The sequence below is a fragment of the Strigops habroptila genome, chromosome 1, assembly GCF_004027225.2.
Source record: "Strigops habroptila isolate Jane chromosome 1, bStrHab1.2.pri, whole genome shotgun sequence".
In the NCBI taxonomy this organism is placed as follows: Eukaryota; Metazoa; Chordata; class Aves; order Psittaciformes; family Psittacidae; genus Strigops; species Strigops habroptila.
Genome location: NC_044277.2, coordinates 130136233 through 130154769, shown reverse-complemented (window position 1 = coordinate 130154769; position 18537 = coordinate 130136233). Strand labels below are relative to the sequence as shown.

The following is an 18537-nucleotide window of genomic DNA, read 5'->3' as shown; positions in this document are numbered from 1 at the left end:
GTTGATTTGATGAAAACTGAAATCTAACACCTCCTCCATTTTAAAGTTACTTTATTTACATTTAAAAGTAGTTTTCAGAGATCCTTAGAAGTGAGAACTTTGATATCACTATTTAACCATGGCCACTATGATTCAGACTTGCTATACTATGCATACAGAGAGAGCTAACCAACCTGTGTGGGTTCTTCTGTGTCTCTGTAACTCATCACTCCTTGTAAATCTCTTGCCACAAAACATCCAGTTGCATACAAATGGTCTTTCACCAGTATGCCAGCGTAGATGTGCTCGAAGATGAGATGTCTTGCCATAAACTTTTCCACATCCTTCAATATGGCAGATATGTTGTTTCTTTTTTCCTGGCTCATTGCTGCCTCTAAAAAGATCAAATTTAAACAGTTAAGTAATTATACTCTAAAATATTACCAGATATTAAGAACAATATTTTATGCTAATAGAGACAATTATAATCCCCTATCTAAAGAGAAATACATAAACATAATTCCTAATAGAAAACATTAAGAATGTAAGCAGTATAAGAAAAATCTCATGCCCAAATGAGGTGAGGCATGATAAAACGCCTAAATATGTACTGATAGAATTTACATTTACCTTCCTTCTCCCTCTCTGCAATTAGGACATGAGCAGGCAACTCTTCTCAATCTCTTGCCAGGTTGCACTTCCTGGTCAGAAGCTTGTTGAGCTTGTTGTAGCTGCACTTGTGTTATCTGATCAGGACTAACAGCACCAATTGCTGCATTAGCAATGCCACCTACTGCTACAGTAACAGGAGCTATCGTGGCTTGCTGTACTTTTACTCCATCCTGTCCTTGCTGTTGACCTGTAAAATATGAAAGCATGTGTACCTTTTATTAATAATTTCAATATGTGAAATGCACAAATCAACTTTCTACATTTTATAGAACAAAAATCTACCTAAAGTTAAGGGAAGCCACAAAACAAATATTAAATCCAGTCATTTTTCTGAAGCACTACCACAGTACTTAGCTTAGATAGCCTTGTTTAATGTAATTTGTTATTAGAACAGTACAAGACCACAAATTACTGACTGATATTAAGAAACGCGAACTAGTTTAGCATTTCCTTTTTCTCAAAAACTGAGACAAATCAGAAACCATTAAACAAAAATCTTACACAGAAATATTAAATCTATTGCCAAGTAATGTCTCACAAATAACCTTTGAAAACATACCTACATGCAGAAAACTACAATTAGCTAATTATAAAAGTTGCTTTATGGCATATACAGAATTGTCACTTCTACAATCTGTCCTGAATCAACAGAGCCATAAAGGAACTTTCACAAAGACACAGAAATGTTGTAGGACTAGACTTGAACAACCTACCATATCAGAGCTCTGCAGGTGTGTTTCCACAGGATTCTCCACCTGGGATGGTGTAATCCTGGTTATATGTACAAACTAGGGGACAAGAGGCTGGAGAGCAGTCCTGCAGAAAGAGATCTGGGGTTTGGGTTGATGGCAAGTTGAGCATGAATCAACAGTGTGTCCTGGTAGCCAAAAGGGGCCAACGACGTCCTGGGGTGCATCAAGCACAGCATAGCTAGCCAGTTGAGGGATTGTCCCACTCTACACTGTACTGGTGTAGCCCCACCTCAAGTACTGTGTGCAGTTTGGGTGCCTCAATATAAGGACATCAAACTATTAAAAGTGTGTCCAGAGAAGGGTAACCTTTGGTGAAAGGCCTTGAGGGCAAGACTTATAAGGAACAGCTGAGGTCACTTGGCTTGTTCAGTTTGGAGAAGAGAAAGCTGAGGGGTGCCCTCATTGCAGTCTACACCTTCCTCAAGGGGGGCAGCGGAGGGGGAAGTGCTGATCTCCTCTTTCTGGTGACCAGTGATAGGACACATGGAAATGGAATGAAGCTGCATCAGGGAAAGCTCAGGTTGGACACTGGGAAAAGGTTCTTCAACTGGGAGGATGGTTGGTCACTGGAACAGGCTTCTCAGGAAAGCGATCATAGTACCACGCCTGTCAGGGTTCAAGAAGTATCTGGACAACACTCTTAGTCATATGGTTTAGTGTTAGGTGGTCCTGTGAGCAGCAAGGAGTTGGATTCAATGATCCTTATGGGCCCCTTCCAACTTGAGATAACCTATGATTCTATGGTTTGTTTTGCAGAAGAGAGTATGTTTTCAAGAAGACTGGAAAAGCAGCTTAATTGAATCAAATGGAATTCTAACACTGACTTGATGGATTAAGAACTCAATTTCATTGCATAAGTTCACTGATCTCATTTGCTTTTTTGATGAAAGGAAATCAGGATTATTTTGCTTTAATATCAAGACAGTAAAGACTGTTCCAATATAGATAAGAAGTGTAGTTCCTTGAACAGCAGGGCAATATGTTTGTTTAAAAAGTTAGTACCGTACAGTCTAAGAAAATAACGTGACAAACCAAATGTGACGCAGAGATAAGACTTCCAGCCACAGTCTGCCAACACTGAATACTAGTCCTGCCAGTAACACGAATGTGACAAAACATCATTAGATGCTGCCACGTTCAAAAATTCAGTGCCTTCATACAAGTGGGAAATAAGAGTAAACACTACCTACTTACTGAGAGAGTGTAATGACCAACCAGCACTCTTTAGAACAGACCATAATATTTTAAGACTTAAAGAGTGCTCAGTATCAAAACATTAATTTAAAACTTAGAAATCCCCTGGAGGTACCACGATTTAGAGAGATTCATATGGGTTCTCCAACTTCCCAAGCTTCCATAACAGACACCATCTATGGGGATAAGGCTAAGAACACTCTCTGAAGTCTAAACTGCATACCTACCAAATGAGTTCATATACAACATAGCATAGGATAATGACTACTTCATTCACATGATTGCTGAGGAGCAATATATGTTCGGACTGGCTATCTTGTATAATATCATGATAACAGCCATAGATGAAACCTAACACAAACCCCCTAACACCACCACATACATGCAGACAAGTTAGGACCAAAGAACCTGATACACAGAGAACCTCCCTAAACGACTTGACTGTACTCTAACAAGCTGCTGTTGGCTACAGGATATAGAATAAGTATATCTCATGCCTAGGTCAGTACCAGCTTACTTTCACTAGAAGCACTGACCAAATTTTCCCAGTTATCTCTCTTAGTTTCCTCCCAGAACTTGCACCTGATTGGCCTGGGTATGGATAAACATGACTTCCTTGTTTTCTTAAGCAGGCCACAATTATTGACAGATGCTAAGTACTTTTGGTTTTCTGAAAAGAATAATGAACAAACCCAGAAGACTTAATACTTGAATCTCACTTGCTGTTAGACAGATAGATAGTAAAACAAAAACAAACAAACAAACAAACAAACCACCTTTTAGAACTCTGGTATTCACAGCAGAAGAACCATAGAAAAAGAATTACAGGCTTAATCTTGAGTGCAGAGCCTCAATATGTCTAGGGTAGAACAAAGTCTTTCTTTTCATAATAAATTTAGACCCAGTCCATTGTTACTGTTTCCACATTCTAATGAGAAAGAAAAGCACTCGTGAGAATCCTTGAGGAAGAATATGATATGGCAAGGAGAACATTATGGTATAAATTCATATAGTAATATCTAGTACTTGGATGTAACAGTGGCAGAAAAGGACACAAGAGCTTCCCAAGAAAGTACTAGTCCAGGGGCAATTCCTTGCCAGGCTGTTAAGCTGCTGAACTGCTGACTGAGTGCTATGAATAGCCAGAGTCAAAAAAGGCTGATAATTTTTGTTATATCTAATGCTCATCTTAACATGATAATGTGATTGCTTGTGTTTAAAACCAGTTGCAGTTTTTGGTTAGCCAAAGGTAAATAAATTAACAGGAAGAACTTGCTCAGCTTGTCTCCTGCAGAATACAATCCACAATCTGTTAAACATACCCAAGATGCAAACTCCTTTAATTCACAGAGCAGCACTAAAAATGAGGAGCCTACAAGTGGTCACTGTGAAAATTAAAGGTGTAACAGACATTATGGCCACACCTACTGCAGCCTCTTATGCTGGTTTCACTATCAGTCACATTTTCAAGTACATTAATAAGAAATATCCCTTGTCATTACAGTCTGTTAGAGGGATGACCCCAGCCATGTCACAAAGTCCTATTTGAGCAAAAAAGTCCTAGGACTCAAGCAGTCTGCTGTCAGAGTACAGCTGAAGAGCATAATTTTCTCTTAGTTTTCCCCTTCTCTCTGATTTTCTTGAATTGATATTAAAGTTCCAATGCAACTTCCCCCCCAGGCTGCCAGAGCAAGGCTTTCCAAGATGTGAATTAAGGCACATGAGCATTGAGGAGGATGACTCCTTGACTCCTTTTTTTTCCTCAGCCCGTGACTATTGCTAATGAATGTCCAACACACAACTCTTGCTGGATCTGGCCAATCCACATTTATGGAGAAGCCCATTCAGGACTTCTAAAAATCCAATATATTGTCCTGATTTGATGCAAATCAACTTTCAGTCTCTAAGTCATGAGACTATAAATCACACAAGGGTCTTCTGATACTTCTTCACTGCTGACACATACTTTATCTGCTCCAAACTTTCCCATGTGAGGGCCACACGTATGTTGCTGGATAAGATGCACACTACTGAGCTACAACCTTAATCTATTTATTAAATGTAATATAGTGTTATATCTGAGTAAAAGTTCTTCACAATAACTGTAAAGGTGACAATAAAAATACAAAAGAGAAAATGCCACAGTAAGGTTGCTTAGGCAGACAATTACATTATCCATACAGTTTCAGTTAAACAGTATTAAATGACTGCTCTTTAGATGGCATTAGCAAAGGCATTACATTTTCTGATGTGAAGGTTGATTTTCTTCTTTTAATTAATCTCACCAAGTTGTTATTTTAAACTCCTTTCCCTTGGATTCCACTTACTAAATTCAAAACAGAAGGTTCTGAAACTCTCAAAATATCACACAAGTTTCCTTATTTAAAGATCCAGGGTATAATATTCCATAAGCAAATCTCTACTTTTTGAGGTAAAAGAGTAACTGAAGAAAGCACACATCTCTGATAAATATTCTTTGCCAGAGATTTACATAGTTATCAGAAAACATTGAAAAGTTCAGTAATGTGATTCCTGGACTTAATTTTTGTTTTGAACTCCTGAAAGAGCATCACAAGAAGATAGTACACTAGTAATATACAGGAGAGACAGAAATGCATCTATTCTCGTTTTTAAATTGTTAAACAGAAAATTCTTTATTCTTTTTCTTTGAGAGTAAAATGAATGTATTTTAGACCAGCTGAAAAAGATTTTGAAGAAGAATCAGAAAATTTTCACAAGCCAACTGACTGAACATGCCCTGGTCTAAATCTCAACATGAGCCTACTATGGTCTTGAGTTGTATGGGACTTTGTTGTGCGTTTTTTTTGTTTGTTTGTTTTTTTAAAAAAAACCCTATATTCTAAATCCACTATGGATCACTAATGGCTTTAACTTCCACATCATTAATACTTAAGGAAGATAAAGAAATTTCATTATTTCTTAAATCAAGTTTACTGAAGAAAAGATCTAACTCTTGATATGAGTTTGTCAGAAGCAACAGAATTAAATCAGGGCAACTTCTGAAAGTTTATAAAAATTAGGATTTTTCAATAGAATCTAGATATAAATTAGCTTTTTATTTGAAACAAAGCCTGCTTATTCTAAAAACAGGTGGCTAAGATCGTGTTATCCACACAGGAAGAGAATGATCCTCTGACACTTTTTAGATGGAGAAAAAAAGACCCATTAGAAATAATCCAAATGGCTTCTTACTAGGGGTATTGAAACACCATTTAAAGCCTTCTAGAAATTCTGCTACAATCCTGAGATCACTTGACACTGCTGCTTGCTGACATACTCCAAACCACAAGACCTGATATCACTATACTTCACCATTCATAATCAAACCTTTCAGTAACAAGAGCTCTCATGTTTCAACACATTTCAGAAAGAAGTCTAAACAAACCATTACATGAGGGAACAAAGTCACACTTCAGTTCATATATGTTATTCTGTACAAGTTGTCAAAGCAGTCACTGCACATTTATACCTGCTTTTATAAGATAAAAAGTTTTTATTAAGTTCCCATGATTTCTTTAAAAGTGATTTCCTGAAATTGTGAAACATTCTTGATTAACAAAATCATCACTGAACTTTTGTATGTCTGAACTTTACTGTACATGCTGTCAGGTTATAATGTTAAGCTACAATGAAATGTTAGTGTACAAAACACTGATGCAAATTACTCCATTGCATTTCATTTTCTCTCGGATCTAAGTTCTCTCTTTCTTTTGGATAGTGACCACAGCAATTTGACTACAGGACAACATGCAGACAACAAAGCAACCTGATATAGTATTTATTTTGCAAATCAAGTGCAATAAGACTCTCACTCATTGCACTATTGCATATATGATTATGATTAAATATAATTAAGAATAACTTTATAGAAATTTGTAAAGCTTCCCAAATTGAAAAACCTAAGTGATTTTAGTCACTAATCTTTCCCATTTAAGCAGTTAATTAAATGCATTACTTGTTACCATAAGATACAGCATTATCAAGATAAAGGATTGCACATCGTTTGTTCTTTAGCATCACTTCTCAGCTTTCCAATTTTGCATTAAAACTGCATTTTACTAGTTACAACTCATATACACTTTCCCAGTACATGAGTCTGTAATACATACATTCATGCAAGAAAATCCAGCAATTTTAAGTAATTATGATGGAGCCAAATAATACATATATAGACACACATATCTCAATTGTAGGCTTCAAAGCTAATCTGTGAAATAACAATCTCCCATAACACCACCTGGATGATTAAAGAAAGCTAATGCATGGTACCTAGGAAGTACTTTCCTACAGAGTAATTGACCACTGAAGATCACTGAAGGCTTGGCTATCCATTGTAAGTCAAAACAAGTTTCCTTTTACTATACATTGCACCTGCATTCCTATTCCTGTTCACCTGAAGCAACAAGCATGAAAAACTACTCTTTGAGGTAACTGGGGCAGAAAGGGAAGAAAAGGATTTAACGTTAATAATCCACAGAAATCATGGGAGTCAAGGTTTAGAAAAATTAATTTTGGAAGCTAAAGAAAGTGAAGATCGAGAAAAGGACACTTCTAGTTTCTGGTACTTGGTTTCCCATAATAATTTGTTTAGATTTCCTGTTCTTGTGCAACTAGCATTCACCAGTCAAAAAGATAACAGCAAAAAGATGACCACACTAATAACAAGAGTTACCTCTGTAGCATGCACCTACTGCAAAATCTGCGGAACTCTTTGCAAAATAGAGCCAGAGCAGCTAATGTTGCAAAAAAAGAAAATTTGTTCAACTGCATATTCTTAAAATGAAAGAGAAAGTCACAAGTGACGTTCATAATTCAATGTATATTACTGCAGGACAGCTAAGTCAAGTCAATGACAGTCTGCAGAGTTCCAAAGCTCTACAAGCATCAGAGCTGATGCAGCAACTCACCCATTCAACAAATTACTGATGCAAAGCAATGGGGCAAAAGGTTTCTCATCTCCTCTTCCCCTGCATACACCAAGTACAGTCAGCTCACCAACATCCTTTACTCTAATATTCTTTTTCCATAGTGACATACAGCTGATTTATATATTTACACATATTAATTTTATAATTTAAAATACTACATATTTATATTTATTATAACATTTTTATATATCATTTTAATTAATACATAGCCAAGATTAAGAAATTTACAAAAAGTCTGTGGCAATAGTTCATAGTCATATCTTACCATAGAGATAATCTTTTTCCAAACAAAATCTACTAGGGAGGAAGTTTCCTGCTGAAGAATGAAATGCAAATCATATCTTAAAATTAAATATATGTGAAGACAATACTGAGTTTCAGTATTTACACAAAAGACGATACAATTCAGTACTACTCAAGTGGTACACAGACAACTCTGCCCTCTCTTCTAACCCCAAAGCACTGGTTTATAAAGGTTTGTGAAGAAACAATATGTGATAGAGGAAGAATTCCTCAGAACAGAAACTTTACATGGGACTGCATGGGACCCACACATTCTGTAGAGAAGATGAGTTTGGAGTAGAGAAAGGAATTGGATCCATCCAGCTACTATAATAAATTTGGGTCAGCACAGCATTGTGTCCAGATGCTACTACAAGCAGAAAGTTCCCAGTGCAAACTGCAGCATCAACTAGACATCTCTCTTTTCTACCTCCTACAGGAGCATCCCAACAAGTTTCTATCTTTTGCCTGTTGTTGACTTGGACAAGATTTGCAAAACTTGTTATCCTCTCCTCAAAAAGCTTCCTGTATGAAATGTCTCAGTGTGTTCAAAAATTACTAAGCAGCATCCTAATTAGGCTTAACTTCTGTGAAAAACACCATTTAAAAGCATGAGATTTCAGGCAGTAAAAAGTAAGTTTTGGGGATTTTAATACCTTAAAGTGATTTTTTTTCCCCTCTTATGCAAGAATTTTTTCAGCAACACAAAGACAAAACTGCCCCAAAAGTTTAATGAAGGTACTTTAATGACTCTTCAAAAACATAAGCTTTACCCAAGTGCTTTAGGACAACCTGATGTCACTTCAGTACTTTGAGAAAAAAGTTTTCCTAGCTAGTAGTATCTTTCATTGAACTAAAAGCCAGTTTTCTTTTTATTACTTTATAACTTCATTAAACAAAGTAAAGAGCTACCACAAATACAACACACAAAGACCTACACAGAAACAACATGATCAACCCTAGAACTACAGTTTCACAAACTTTAGTCTTCCACAACTGAGTAGAGATTTCGGTCAAAACAAGGCAGTAACTCTGGTTGTTCTGAATGCTGTGCCTTCAAATGGAAAGAAAATATGGTCAATTTATTAGACTTTCTAAAGATTGAGTTAGAATCAGAAAAATAACTTTTTATAGTACTGCTAAGGCAAAAGACCCTTCCAAAAAACTCCTGATTTTCATCATCATTGAAAGAAGTGTCAAAAATAAAAGTGTATTTAGGATGAGTGCTCAAGAACACTTCTTTGCAGATGAACACCAGTAGTACCCTCCATACCGAATCTCAGAGCAAACAGATAACTGAAACCCCAAGTTCCAACTGTGCTGCAGAATGTCAGATGCACTGCATGGAAACTAGTAATACATCTAAGAAATGAGAGTTTTAAGTTTACTGTTATGGAACATCTCCCTCTATCCCATCACCCTGATCCAACTCTCAGGTTATTCTACAGGTCATAGACACAACAGAACATGGTCCAGTTCTTTTTTCCAACTCTTCCCCTTAACTCTGAAATAGGGATAGGACTAGAAAAACACACTTGCTGGTTAGTCTCTACAGTCTGACTAGAGGAGCTCAATACCTGACAAACTGAACCAAAAACCCCCAAAACAACCAACCAAATGCCCGTCTGACACAGTTCTGCCATATAGAAATTAAAATACTGGTCTCAGGAAGTGTGGTTTTTAGCATCTCAGTTCGGTTTCCGCATATTGCCATGGAAATAGTAATAGCCTAATCTTGAAAGGACAGAAGGAGGCTGACATGAAGAAATGCAAGCCAAGTTTCCAGCACTTTGTTTTGGGGGAGTAGAGGGGTGTGTGTGTGTAGGTTTGGTTGCGTTTTGACTACAGTTTAGCTAGCTGGCGTATTTTACACTTGCAGGTTCATCAGTGTCCTTGTAGTAAATACTTTACATTTTGGCTATATGAAATGTTATCTTTATATTGATCAAGAGGAAAGTAAATATGCTTGTATGCACAGGAGGGATAAGTTAACAGGTACATACCTGGAAAATCCTTTCAACAGAAAGGAAGATAGCTGACTTTAAAACTAGATTAAGTTGTATAGCAGCTGATAAGTTATTCACAATTAAAAAAACCCAACAACAACAAAACAACAACAACAAAAAAAAACCACCAAACAACAACAACAAAAAAAAACAACAAAACACAAAAACCCACAAACAAAAAACCAAACCAAAACAACCAAACAAATCACTGGCAAGGTGATTAAAAGTTATCAGGAAAAACAAGATTCATGAAACATTTTAAAAGACCTCTTACAGTAGGATGAAACATGACACACAGCCTATGGGTTGACAGGCTAACCAATACAAAGACTACTTTGTTTATTAAAGATGTAAAAAGTGTAACTTTGTTACAGCCTTCAGCAGGCAAGGACCAAAGCAGCTACGTATTATATTATATATGATTATAGAATCGCAAAAGAAGGACCATATAAACCTCTAAGATCCAAACCCTAAGAAGCTCTGGCATCGTCTTATGTAACAATGTTATCCCTATAAAGCCATAAAGCTTAATCTTCCTTTTTGGTTCAGAACAACTGAAGAGCTTGATGTTTTTGTCAGTTACTTCCTGATGACCAAACAAGACAATCAAGGCCTATATTTCTTAAACTTTAGTATTTTGCTCAAGGGAAAAGCGGTCACATCATCACTTGAAACCATAATCAGAGAAAGTCAGACTTGTACCTACCACATATCTCATGGTTTTTTTAGTAGAAGGATATTAACTGATCATTTATTCTTTACAACAAAATTATAGTCTGCCAATCTAAGTATGCATGCTGGCATAACATGCTTTACCAATGACCAGGTGATCAACGTATATGATTTATCCACTGTCAATATTAAACACCACTGGAAACTCCATTCTTAAGAATGGATGCATACAGAAATCCATATACCTATATAATTATACCCCAAACTAATCTAAAACTAAAAACTATATACCCAAACTCAGCATGTGCTGAGATGCTACTTTACTCAAGAGAATGCGTATGTCCAGAGCTATTGTTTTGGTGAAAGTGTCATGTCACGAGCAAAATATTCATTATAAAAATTGCATTTTCTTATGCAGTCCTGACTACTTCTAAAGCTACTACACTACAGCATATAAACAAAACAACTTTTGTTAACTAAATTATTCATCAAAATCACTGACTGCTCAAAAGTATTGTTTTTCAACAATAACATTTATACTTGAAATTAACATTCCCCTTAGAACATGAGGTCTTATTCCATATATAATTAATTTTTCAATAATCACCATTGCCATTAAACATTTTTAACATATTAAACCAGTATTAATTTATCTTATCTACCAGTACCAAAATGACATGAAGCTTAGTACTCCATAATTTAAGTTACACTGAGGAAACTATTGAGATCAGACTTTTAACATGCTTCTTGCTCCCCCGCTGCCCCAGGTGGTAATGGAATAATGAGAAGGTTGGCTTAGCGTGGATCTAAGCACCATTAATTAAAAATAAAAAATAAAAAACACAAACAGGCTCATGGATATGCGCAGTGTCACTCAGTTTGCTTGCTTGACGTTTTCTGAACATGAAAGTTCAGACAATTCATTTCCTATTCTATGTGCTCTGATTTCTGACAGCAGGGAATGAGAGGGGATGGCAATACCTGATAGTCACAGAGAGTGCACCTGTACTGATGAAACATTTTTAGAAGACCAATACTCTAATAGGGAAACATAGCTTTATTAACATTATTCTTTGAAGACTTAGGAACTTACATTTAATCTAAACTTACAATTTAATTTAATTGAAGTTCATAGGTTTCTAATTAGCCGTTTCTATGCTATTTCACCTAGCAATTCTAAGCAAAGTTGGTACTTGAAATGCTTCCCCTTCCCATTTTATCTACAAGTAATGATGAAGTCAGGCACTGCAACTCACAGGTCAGGCAGAAAAGGCTTGTTTTACTGAGGCATTTTTACCAGTTTATTCTCCATAGGCAATTTAGCTGAACAGGTATACTGCGCATCCCTTACACATCAAGTTCAGGAACTGTATATTGATACTTCATTTTTAAGCTACCATTACCAAGGCAAATGTTTGTTTTCTCTAGCATAGTTTGTTATTAAACTGTTTCTGCCACTGTTTTAAATTCAGTTTGAAAAAAAAATCTCCAAACCAAACCAATTTTGCTGTTAGAAGACTAAATGTTTCTCCTATAATTACTCCAAAGCATTTGAAAGGGATGCCAGTGCTATAATATTTAAAACACTGTGGTTCTGCAACAATTCTCAGCTCAAGGCAACCTGAGAACAGTTGTAAGTGACCTTTCATGACTCTGGAAAAAGTATGCTAAATGTCCATGCTCCCAACTACACCCTCAGAATGCCAAGTAGTACACTAAGAAGTAAAAACCTAGGAAAGACTCCTGCATTTTTTCCTGATTTTGTGGAAAACATCTCAGTGCTTTGTACTTACCTTCTTACTGCAGTTTCCGTAGCTTGCAGCTTGTTTATTTCAAGGTGTTTGCTACAGCTTGCTTGCCAATAAACATCCAGGGAAACACTGGATGTTATTAAAAAGCACCGAACAGGGTCAGAAACACCTTTGACTCTTAAATTCATAAAATGGTTTGGGTTGAAATCATCTACTTCCAACCCCCTTGCCACAGGCAGGGACACCTTCCACTAGACCAGGCTGCTCAAAGCCCCATCCAACCTGGCCTTGAACGCTGCCAGGGGTGAGGCAGTCACAACTTCTCTGGGCAACCTGTGCCAGTGCCTCATCACCCTCATAGGGAAGAATTTCTTCCTTATGTCCAATCTAAACCTACCCTCTTTCAGTTTAAAACTGCTACACATTGTCCTGTGACTACAAGCAGGCCTTGATAAAAAGTCTTTCTTATAAGATCCCTTTGTATATTGAAGCCTGCTATAAGGTCTCCCTGAAGCCTTCTCTTTTCCAGACTGAACAAGCCCAACTCTCTCAGCCTTTCTTCACAGGAGACATGTTCCAGCCCCCAGATCATTTTCATGCCCTCTCTGGACTCACTTTAACATGTCTATCTATTAAAGTGAGCCCATAGCCTATCTTCTACTGGGGACCCCAGAACTGTACACAGCACTACAGATGGAGAGCAGAGAAGGAAAGAATCACATCTCTTGACCTGCTGGCCTCACTTCTTTTTTTGCACCAGAGGATACAATTTGCTTTCTGAGCTGCAAGCACCAGTGCATATCCAATTTTTCATCTACCAATATCCCCAAGTCTTTCTCTGCAGACCTGCTCTCAATCCATTCATCCCCCAGCCTGTGGTGACACTGCGGACTGCCCTGACCCAGGTGCAGGACCTTGCACTTGGCTTTGCTGAACTACAAGGCTTGCATTGTCTCACTTCTCAAGCTTGTCAAGGTCCCTCTGGATGGTGTCCTTTCCCTCAAGCAAATCAAATCAACTGCACCACTCATCTTGGTGTCATCTGCCAACTTGCTGAGGGTGTGCTCAATCCCACTATGCCTATTAATAAAGACATTGAACAGGACTGGTCCCATTACAGACCCCTGAGGGACACCACTGATTAATGATCTCCATTTGGAGACTGAGCTTTTGATGGCAAATCTTTGAAATACACGTATCATAGCAGCCTTCCAGTATCTGAAGGGGGTCTACAAGGATGCTGGGGAGGGACTCTTCCTTAGGGACTGTAGTGGTAGGACAAGGGGTAATGGGTTCAAACTTAAACAGAGGAAGTTTAGATTAGATATAAGGAAGAAGTTCTTTACAGTGAGGGTGGTGAAGCACTGGAATGGGTTGCCCAGGGAGGTTGTGGATGCTCCATCCCTGGCGGTGTTCAAGGCCAGGTTGGATAGAGCCTTGAGCCACGTGGTTTAGGGCAAGGTGTCCCTGTCCATGGCAGGGGGGTTGGAACTAGATGATCTTAAGGTCCTTTCCAACCCTTACGATTCTATGATTCTATGAATGTGGCCATACAGCCAATTCCTTATCCACCAAATAGTTCATCCATAAAACCTGTATCTCTCCAAGGCTATTGTGTGGGACCATGTCAAAGGTCTTACGTAAGTCATCGTAGATGACATACAGCTGTTCTTCCTTTACCTACCAACAGTCGCTCCATCATAGAAGGTTGCTAGATTAGTCAGGCACAATTTGCCCTTTGTGAAGCCATGTTGGCTCTCTAATCCCCTGCCACCTATATGCCTCGACATAGCTTCCAGAACAATCTGTTCCATGATCTGACCAGGCACAGAGATGCAGCTGACTGGTTGGTAGTTCCCAGAGTCCTCCTTTTTACACTTCTTAAAAATGGGCATGATGTTTCCCTTCTTCCAGTCACTACTCCTAACTTACATGCATTTAATTTTATGTATTATTTTATTCCTGCTTAAAGAATTTACGACAGTGTTTCAAACTCCTCTGTAAAGTTTGAAGCAGAATGATAGTAATATCTAAACAATGTCCTCAGTGCCACACAAGCAGAGTAAATAATGAAGAAAAAGGCCTTGAAGACAGGCTGAAGTTAGATGCAGGCAAATGGGAAAAAGCACATGAAAGCAGGAGGTGACCTTGAGATACTGACAAATTGCTTAACTACTAATAGTAATGCAATGCAAGTAGCTAGTCAAAGAGAAAACTGCCTTAGTAAATGACATTACTACAGAATATGAAACAGAAGGGCATTACGTTCTTATTGGGGTGTTTTAAAAACACTTGGTATTGGACTTCATTGTCATTAATAACTGCTTTAGAGTCCACATTGCATCCCTACAAAAGACTTGAAACATTCCAGTTCCAGTACTGCCAGGCAACAGACTGTTCCACTGAACAGAAGTCATTTCTCCAGGTCATTTTGGTGGATAAGCTCCAAATTCCCCAAAATTCAGGCCACATCACCACTCATCTTAAACAAAAGGGCTTGAATTTGAGTTGCAAGTGATGGAATGTGGTGAATTTCACCTAAAGCAACTAACTACACTTGGACAGAATGTACATAAAGTACAGGTAATATTTTTCAATATTTCTAAAATAAGTGTCTCATACACTTTTGTATGGGAAAAGCACCATCATGTAACAAAATTACTTCAAAAAGTACAGTTAGGCTAGATACAAGTATAGGGGTTTTAGTTTGTTGGTTTGGGATTTTATTATGTAAGAAAAAGGGAATTATTCTGAAAAGACATCATCACCATACCCCACTGTCAGCAAAAACAATGAATAAGTTCAGAAAAACCTTGGGAGCTTTTCTGAAGGCTCCAGTAAAAGAAATCCTACAGACAGAACACAAAACTTTTACAGGAAAGCCACTAATACTCAGCATTTCATTACAGTTTAACTGGCTTGCTTTGCCTCACTCCATATTCTTCAGCATCCACAAATGTTCACGTTCTGTCCTAACAAATACACTCCAAGCAAAATGTGTTGAGAGACAAAAAAAAAAAAACCAAACTTAGCCCACCAAAAGGAAATAGCTTTATGAACTATATATTTTTCTTAGAATCTAGTACTAAATAAAACAAGTTCTTTCCACATAATCACTTCTATTGCCATTAACAGATCCAGACAAATAAAACAGCCTGAAAGTAAGCTTTAAAAAGGCAAAGGATACCTTATTTTAAGAAGGGGATGGGAACCAGGGTGGAGACAGGAATCCTTTGAACTTGCATCTACAGCTGTAACAGCAGAAACCTTGAAAAAAGGCAAGGGAACTGTGCAGTACCCACTGGTCCCCAAGCTCAGAGGGGCTAAATTCAGGAAGTCACCAGCTATTAACATTAAAGACTATCCTGTTCCACAGGGAATCATGTATAAAACAAGCCATACAGCACAGAAGAAATACTGACTTTATACAGAACTAGCTTGCTTAAAGGCCATGACTGATCTCATAGCAAGGCAGGTATTTGTAGATCCTTTCATGTCCAAGTAAACAAAACTGCTTTTATATAGCCCATTGTTTGATTAACTCTTAATTAAATAATTGTTTAGAGATCTGTTTTTAAGGCTTAGATACTTAGTTTCCATCTTCTCATCCAGCTTTCTTCTATACATTTAATTACTCCTTCGACTGACACTTTGTATATCTTCCCAGAAAAATGAGACAATCACAGAAATGCAAAGACTGGAATGGACCTGATGATTCCAGAGGTCCAACCCCCTTGCTCAAGCAGAACCATGTCCAGACAGCTTCTGAATATCTTCAAAGATACAGAGTCCACACCCATTCTGGGCAACCCTCTGTCACTGCTTGGTCACTCTCACAGTAAAAAAAGTAATTTTTCCTCTACATCACTTATATTGAATGACTTTTCTCTTAGGCCAAGAAGTGAAAGGATGTCAGAACTTCTCTGCTTTGCCCTGCTTTTTGACCACACACAACATGTAACCCAAAGTGTGATACTTATCAGGAGCAACATTTAAACTTTTAACTGAAAAACACACACAAAAAGGAAAAAAAAAAAAAAAAAAAAAAAAAAGAAAAAAAGACCCAAATGTACTTATTCATCTTGTTTGGTTCACAGTAGAGCCTATACACCTTGGGACCAGAGACTTTAAATAACAAAGGTTATAAAAAGCAGATTAAAATATATATTTACTTGAAGATTTAAATATTTTTCTGCCCAATATGAAATTTATCTCTTTTGGAATTTAGAATCCATTTGACCCAAAAGAAAGAAAAAAATGTCAATCGCAAAATAGTTCTATAATTCTATAACTTAATATTTTCATAATAATTAAGCTAAGAATTTTTGTTATTTGCAGTTAATTATTTGGTGTTCTATTGTTTTACTATTTCATTTACTACTGAAAAACTAAGAAAAGGTACCTAAATCACCCCATTGTAGAAATAAATAGGATAACCAATATTCATGGAACAGAAATACAACACTCATAAAAGAACAGTTATTTCAGACAAGTACTTATTGCAATTCCCACCCAACTCCTGAAACTCAGCTGGCTTGATTGGTTGGGTTTGCCTGAATGACAAAGTAACTTTTTCCCTAGCAAAGTTAGAGCATCTGAATCAATGCATGTGACGAGTCCTTCACACAGTCTTTTCCCTGACACTTCCTGGACATCCTCATAGAGCTCATCTCTAACACCCACTTCTGCTGCTCATTTGTACAAAATAATCCACTTTTGGAGAGTCCAATTAATGTATGAAAGAGTTCACATTGGCAAACTCAAGTACTACAGAAAAAGTAGTCCGCAGATGTTTAAGTAACTGAGCTGTTCTTTTTTTCATGAAGGTTTCCTGTAACCATAATAGCAAAAAGCATTTCAAATAAAAACCAAACAAAAAACCACAAACACAAAAAAATGCAGAAAATCCAAGTAATTTAATAACCCTGATCAAGACAGCAGCAAGAAAAGTTAATATTTTAGCATGTTTGTAATTTTCTACTTCATAATCATTCTTTCCTTGAATACTTAATACAGCATTAAGAACTGCACATCATGTTTTTCACACTCCTTTCCATGCTACCATGTCCCCCATTCCCAAAGGGTAGCAACAGGAAGATTCACAGGAAAGAAGTAGAGATAAATAAGAGAAAGAAATTTTAACCAGTCTCTCACATTCTCAAAGTTTGTTCTTTCTCCACAACCTGAAGCCTTGGGGAACAGAAATAGTACCTTATATAAGAAGGAATGGAGAAAAGGTCAGAGAATTCACTGCTGCTAGCATACAATTAAAAATACTATGGAAACAGCTGTTAAGGCCCACAAAGGGAAGGGGTTGGGGGAGTGGGGTGTATGGAAGTGGAGGGGAATTCAATGGTCACAAAGCTTAAGTTAACATATGAACCCTATATGACTAATGCTTGGCTTCTCCAGGACAATACTTGTGACTCGTTCCCCTACTTTCATACTCAGTTACAAATCTCAATCCCTTTATTTTCCAAGGGACATCACTGCATGTTAGCAGAGGTGCAGTCAAGATAACAGGGCAAGACGATATCCAGAATCTCTTGTTCTAATACCTACTAGTGCATACTAAACATCATTAGTAAACAGGAAAAAAAAGAAAAACCCTGCATGTAGAAAGGTTCTTCCTGCACCCCCAAATCTAGGCAGTTCCCAAAACTGGCTTCCTATGAAGAGTCCCATATCAAGCTAGGGACTTCTGTCTAACAACAGTAGTCAACCAACATCTTCCCATCAAGAAAAATTTTTTCCAAGGCAAACTGCACTGCAAGATGTTTTAGCAGCTAGTCAGCTCCAGCTAACTGAAACTTCTTTTTGAATCATTACGACTAAACACAAGGTCAAGATTTTAATTCTGATTACCCAGATTAACATTTCTGTAACACTCCTTAAGTAAGCTAGGTTTATTGCATCCAACCCAGCTCTTCGTATTTCAACATGTCATCAAGTGCCAAAGAGTACCATAGCAGATCAGATTCTCCCAATGGCAAATTTCCTATTATCAAACCATGTTTGGTCTCCTCAAAAACGTTTCAAATAAGGGGAACAATAATTTGCCCAGTTAAATATTTCTCACCTTACCATATGACTTAAAAAAAAGGCCACAGGTTAAGAGTCAATAGGATACTAATAGTTGTTTATGCAGACTGGACAATAGGTAAACTTCAGGTTTTTTCTTACAGTTTTATACTGAAAAAATTTGTCTATAGTTGGTTGCTGTTAAGACAAGAGTTTATTGTAACTACTACAGAAGGCAACTTTTACTTGTATGAAGTAA

General features: G+C 37.3%; 1 protein-coding gene across 3 annotated transcripts in view; it reads right to left on the bottom strand.

Annotated features, from left to right (window-relative positions):
* SP4 (Sp4 transcription factor) overlaps nucleotides 1–18537 on the bottom strand; it is a 28228-nt gene that overhangs the window by 5638 nt on the left and 4053 nt on the right. For all 3 annotated transcript variants that reach the window (XM_030489789.1, XM_030489796.1, XM_030489805.1), the window contains exons 4-5: nucleotides 610–838; nucleotides 174–373 (exon numbers count right to left, since the gene is read on the bottom strand). In XM_030489789.1, the coding sequence (XP_030345649.1) occupies nucleotides 174–373; nucleotides 610–838 (429 nt within the window). The remainder of the gene's footprint in view (nucleotides 1–173; nucleotides 374–609; nucleotides 839–18537) is intronic.